Source organism: Stegastes partitus, unplaced genomic scaffold, assembly GCF_000690725.1.
Source record: "Stegastes partitus isolate 25-593 unplaced genomic scaffold, Stegastes_partitus-1.0.2 Scaffold799, whole genome shotgun sequence".
In the NCBI taxonomy this organism is placed as follows: domain Eukaryota; kingdom Metazoa; phylum Chordata; class Actinopteri; family Pomacentridae; genus Stegastes; species Stegastes partitus.
The window spans coordinates 296,464-302,312 of NW_007578530.1; the positions used below are offsets into that span (position 1 = coordinate 296,464).

Sequence of the window (5,849 nt, forward strand, 5' to 3'; positions counted from 1 at the left end):
ATATCTCATAAAATCACAGAAAACAAATATTCATTTACATGTTGACTGTAAAAACAACAACAGAAAACCTTAAACTGCTCATAATGACCACATCAACAATCTGTAACGAACAGTTTTTGAACGTCACAGAGTTTTCTTCAGTGTGTTTTTGGCCCCTTTGCAACAACATTGTAAAAACACGCATGTATCCTCTCACATCCTGTATTCCTGCTGCAGTGCAACTAAACATGGTGCAGAATATGCATCGATTTCACGTCCCCTCTTTCCTCTCAGATTCATATATGCAGCAGCGACTGGGTTTAAAGGCGTCACCTCTGCTCTGTTTATCCTCTTGCAGGGAGGTCTTGAGAACTGCCACCTGCTCAGCTGACGGCCCCGTCACCTGCTTCTCCATCGACAAGGAGTGAGTGTGACTGTAAATGAAGGCGATGTTCTGTTCAGTGGAGCTCTGCGCTGACAGCTGCTGCCTCCCGGAGAGAGCATTCCTCCGGTGGATTCGCTGTCTGTCACTGCTGCCTTTGCATCGTGTTTCCTGTCTCCTGTGTATTGCCACTTGCTGACTTTTGCACAGTTTGACAAACGATGCCTTTTTGTTTAGGGTGTTTGAAGAGACGATTCCCGTGGAGCACCTGGAGCTCTTTGATGAGTGCGTAATGCAAAACATTTTCCAAATTCACAACCAGGAATCCTTTCCTTTATCTTAATCAGAGTGTGATGTTTCCTGCTTTTTTTCATTTTCAGCTCTAAAGTGATGCAGGAGGCACAAGCTCCAGAAAAGTCAAGGTAAGAGGCTGCTGAAGATGATGAATGTTAAGAAGAAGCCACACGATAGAGGTGAAGAGATTTGAAGGGGAGATTTACTGCTTGAGATCTCCAAACAGGGAAGTTCCACAGCTGAGATCTGGTCACCTTTAGTGACAAGTTGAGACCTTTGACCTGTTATTGGGGCCCTGCTGGAGGATCTCAGACAGTGATATTAAGGAGGCAGCAGGTCACAGATATGGGCAGGAGCCTGAACATTCAAGGCTTTAAAACGAAGCAGTAATATCTAGGATAACAGCTAGGATTGGGGTGATATAGTGGCCTCTTGGTGCATTTTAAAGCCTGATGGCAGCATTTTGAATTAACTGCAGTTTTCAGATGTCTTGCTCGTTGGTTGCAGAATAAAGTGCACTGCAGTAGTCAAGTTTGGAGGAGATAAAAACATGGATGACCAAGATTGCACCGATTTGGTCACCTGAGCACCAAAAGACAACTCAGAGTGAAAAACAGACATTACTGAATAAGGTACACCGACTAGCAGAGAGACTGTTAAAGCTGCTAGAGATGATTTTGATCACTTCAGATTTTCACCTGCATGTAGTTCTTAGACATCCAATTTTTAAGTTCAGCAACTGATGACATAGTATAACAGACATACAACTGGCTGCCACATATGCCACGTCTACATATAGCATGATATGCCCCAGGGGAAGCATGAATAGGGCAAACAGGAGGGGACCCAGAATAGAACCCTGTGGGACTCCACAGAGCAGAAGAGCACAGTAGGAGGAGGTATCTCCAGACATTACCAAGAAGGAGCTGTTTGACAGAAAGGAGACGAACCAATCACATGAATTAGCTCCTCAAAACGACGTGGTTATGAGTAACGAGTCCTCTGTCTTCCTCAGTCCCATCTCCACGCTGAGGTTTAAGGATCTGGTTCCTGTGTTATATCAGGAGGGACGCTTTCAAGGAGATCCCGTCACGCTTGGAGTTGGAGGATTTGGTCGCGTGGAGCTGGTGAGTCATGTGTTTCCTCTGTAATTCAAAAGGCATTAGTTGCTCTGTTAACAACCTATTGGGTTATTATCTTATACATATTTATTTAAAATGGAGGTAAAAACTTTTGAACAACATTTTTTTTCTGGTTGAAATATGTCACCCTTTTTTGTGTCATTTGGATAGACTTTTTATTATCCCCCTTTTTCCCCTTCACCCCATGTCCCTGTCATCTACTAATACAACATATTTAATACGGTCCCTAATAAAAAAATCCGAAAAGCTAACAATGTCTCCGTCATCTCGTTGACCTTCTTGATTTAATACCATCTCACAGTCAACACATTCATGGCCGTTATGATCGCAGTCAGGAAATTAAGTTATTAACATTTTTATTTGACTTCTCTAATTTATCAATCAGCTGAGTTTGCTTCTCAAACCTGCGTTAACTCAGTGAGGTTTAATCATTTACTAAAGCTTCTCCACGTGAGGTTAACATTATCTTTGAATGGAATAAATCCAGAAGACTTGGCAGAAAAAGTTTCTCAGTGATGATTGTTCTTGTTATTCCAAGATGACCACCGTGAATCATGGGAAGTATTACGCCATGAAGCGAGTCAGCAAGAAGCACATCGTCGCCAAACGACAGGAGGCACACATGCTGTTCGAGAAGAAGATCCTCAAAGCGATCCAGTGCGACTTCATCGTCAGGTATCTGCCAACAAAGACACACCCACTGCAGTCTTTTAATAACCCACAGAAAGCTTGAAAATGTTTTCACCTCTCACCGTTTTCAGACTTCACGGAGCTTTCAAAGACACGCGATACATCTACATGGTCATGGAGTTCTGTAGCGGCGGGGAGATCTGGACCAAACTCAAAGAAGTGTGAGGAAAAAAAATCACATTTTGGAGCAACTCGTGCCCTCGTTTAGGTGTTTCTGTTGTAAAAAGTGAAATCATTCCTCAGTGTAAATCAGCTGGATGTTATCAAAGAAAGCAAAGCTGGCTTTAACCTTGTCTCACTGGGTGGAAGTCGGGTCACATACACCGGCGATAACCACGATAATTAAAAAAGAAATGTTAATGTCATGGTCATAATACGCACAGTGATGATGTCGTAAATAATCTTGTTACTGTCAAGTTCACACGCCAGCATAGGAACCACATACAGTTGGTTACAGACTCTCTTTCTTTGCATTTTGAAGATATTTTATTTCCCCAAAAAAAGACAAAACAAACAATAAAGAAAGCTAAAGATGAGTTTTACTGATATCATCCTTGATTTAAAAAAAAAATTTAAATGTTTAATTTTCAATATACACCAGTCACAATAAAATATGCTTCCATATATAAACATAAATGTTTTAGTCACAATGTGCAGCGACAGTCTGACTTATATCTGCTGCTGTTAGTGCATCTTGTGACCAGCAGAGAAACCCTGATGCTCCAAAGTCACACATAGTTTTCAGGAGCTGTTTCTGCTGAGATAACTGAATAAAATAAAAAAGAGCAATAAAAAAGAAGGAAGATAATAAATTAGTGTGAAAGATTATTAAAGCTGACAGGATGTTTATGACGGCAGTAGCTCAACCTCTGACATGTCTGTGATTATTAGAGGGCGTTTTGACGAGAACGTCGCCGTGTTCTGCACGGCCTGCGTGGTGGAGGCCTACGCCTACCTCCACAAGAAGAACATCATGTACAGAGACCTGAAGCCCGAGAACCTGATGCTGGATGTGAAGGGCTACGTAAAACTGGTGGGTTCCTATCTGTGAAGAAACACTTGTTTGTTTCCACGTCTTTAGCTCCAAGTACAGATTATGTTTCCAGGGAAAAAACAGCTGAGGATGGTTTCCATTCTGTCAGCGGGGTTTCCACACCTACAGGGCGGCTTACGTATGATCTGTCTTTGTGCAGGTTGACTTTGGTTTTGCCAGGGAGTTGGTGCGCGGAGAGAAAACCTACTCATTTGTCGGCACTCCTGAGTACATGGCGCCAGAGATCATCAAGAACCAGGGACATGACTTTGCGGTCGACTTCTGGTCTCTTGGCATCCTGATCTTTGAACTATTGGTTGGAAGGTACTAATACTAATCCTAAAAATGTCTTGCATGATTACAACCTACAAATTTGCATTGCACTAGGATTTTATAACAACAGAGTCACATGAATAGCTTCAATATTAACCAGCAGATGGCAGCAGGGAAGTATGACTGACAGAGCTCTGCAGGTTCAGGTTGCCCAACAACAAGTAACCCACTGATGAGGTTCTGAGCCTTATTTCCTGAGCCATCTTCTCTCGTTTCAATTTTGCAGCCCTCCCTTTTCCAGCTCAGAGCCCCAGAAGATTTATTCCAAAATTCTGGATGGAGTGCTGAAGTATCCACCTTACTTAAGTGAAGCGTCCAAGTCCATCATCAGTAAACTGTGCAGGTATGAAAAATAGAACCGGTCGATCGATGGCACGCTGGTTAAGGTTTTATATTGTGTTCAGAATTAACTTAATGTGTCGCCTGATATATTTTACTCTAAGCTGAAATGAATCATGTGTATATTAAGTAGAGGTTTCTATACAGGGTAGAAGCATGAATGGAGCAAATCAATTCACTACTTTATAAGATGCACCTGAATTTTGATGGGTTCTGAATGCGCTCGCCTTGAAAACTGAACTGTCTGAATGTTTGCAGGCCTCGGCCGGGTCAGAGGTTAGGAAACACCAAGAACGGAATCAAAGACGTCCGGCATCACAGGTAACCACGGCAACAAAAACCAAAATCAGGCTCTCGTCCCCTACCGCCTTATCTGTGATTTCAGACGTTAACTAATCACCAACACTGACGGCTGCTGAATTGAGCGTTTTTGCATCTGTGGTTGTATTTGTGACACATGTGGTGTCGTGAGTGGAATTTTAAGTATTTGTGAAAACACACAGCCGCTCAGTGAAAAAGCACATCGAGTACTCTGTCGCTGGCATATTTGTATGACTCCTTACATTTTCTTGCATTCTCCCCCCTCAGTGTTCCTAAATTTCTGAATTCGCCTATAATAATGTTTGTTATGTTGGACCTGTAATTCCCGTCCTCGCTTCCCTTCAGGTGGTTCAGCAGCATGAACTGGCACAAGCTGCGTGTGGGTCAGCTGGACGCCCCCACGGTTCGGCTCATACGCAAGGCAAGTCCAAAGCACCGGCCGAGGTTGTTTTTACTGTTACATGAAACTTTTATTGTGGTTTAAAGCAAAGACAAACAAAAGAAGACAGCAGGTGTAGTGGTGCAGAGGGTTGTGTGGAGTAAATATTAAGACTTTGTTTCCAAATCTCCAGTTTAAAAAAAAAAGTATTCATAATGAAATTTGCAAAGTTAAAATACTTTTAATTAAAATGTGAAACTTGTGCCTCATGGGGACTGTGAGATTTATGTGGTTTGCAGAAATATCTCACGTCAGGTAAGCCAAACTGGAAATAAGTTTAAGAGACAAGATCGATCCATTATCCTCCATTTAGCAAAACTTTTCCCTCCCTCAGGGCCCCTGCTACATCAACTTCGATCGCTTCCCTCACGACCAGACGAAGGCGGACGAGGAGTTCTCCGGCTGGGATCGTGACTTCTGATTGAAGGCCAGAAGAGTTGTCACCTAAATAAGCCAAAACAGGCCACATGATGGTAGAAGGAGCTTCGTAATTAAAACAAAACAAAACAAACAAACAAAAAAACAAACTAAATCGATTTTTTTATACTAATTTGATTATTAAATCTGCATCTGGAACTGCAGGGAATCACCATTTACAAAATACGTGTTGAGGTTCTTCTGTTGCGATGCTGAGGCAGCCACGTGGGCGGCAGATATGTAGAGGTGTTAAGACGAGATGTTGGGACGTTCTGTTTCCAAATTCAGCGCAAGGAGATTTGGTGCCTGAGGCAGAAGCGTCAATAACATTCATCCATGTAACGCTAACTAGAATAAAAACACCCATCCAACAGCAAATCAAGGTTTGGTCATGCAAACAGCCAGCTCAGATCAGCACTCATGTCATATTCATAGTCTACTTGTTGCCATGTTTATTGTCCTTTTGGATCTGTGTTGTTT

At 42.4% G+C, this 5,849-nt stretch overlaps 1 protein-coding gene across 1 annotated transcript in view; it reads left to right on the plus strand.

The window, feature by feature from the left end:
• prkg3 (protein kinase cGMP-dependent 3) overlaps window positions 1-5,373 on the plus strand; it is a 12,581-nt gene extending 7,208 nt beyond the window's left edge. Inside the window, exons 10-21 of the mRNA XM_008292301.1 lie at window positions 338-403; window positions 599-646; window positions 742-783; window positions 1,671-1,782; window positions 2,336-2,472; window positions 2,559-2,648; window positions 3,379-3,520; window positions 3,681-3,844; window positions 4,080-4,196; window positions 4,451-4,513; window positions 4,859-4,934; window positions 5,287-5,373. Coding sequence (XP_008290523.1) covers window positions 338-403; window positions 599-646; window positions 742-783; window positions 1,671-1,782; window positions 2,336-2,472; window positions 2,559-2,648; window positions 3,379-3,520; window positions 3,681-3,844; window positions 4,080-4,196; window positions 4,451-4,513; window positions 4,859-4,934; window positions 5,287-5,373 — 1,144 coding nt within the window. The remainder of the gene's footprint in view (window positions 1-337; window positions 404-598; window positions 647-741; window positions 784-1,670; window positions 1,783-2,335; window positions 2,473-2,558; window positions 2,649-3,378; window positions 3,521-3,680; window positions 3,845-4,079; window positions 4,197-4,450; window positions 4,514-4,858; window positions 4,935-5,286) is intronic.
• The last annotated feature ends 476 nt before the right edge of the window (window positions 5,374-5,849 follow it).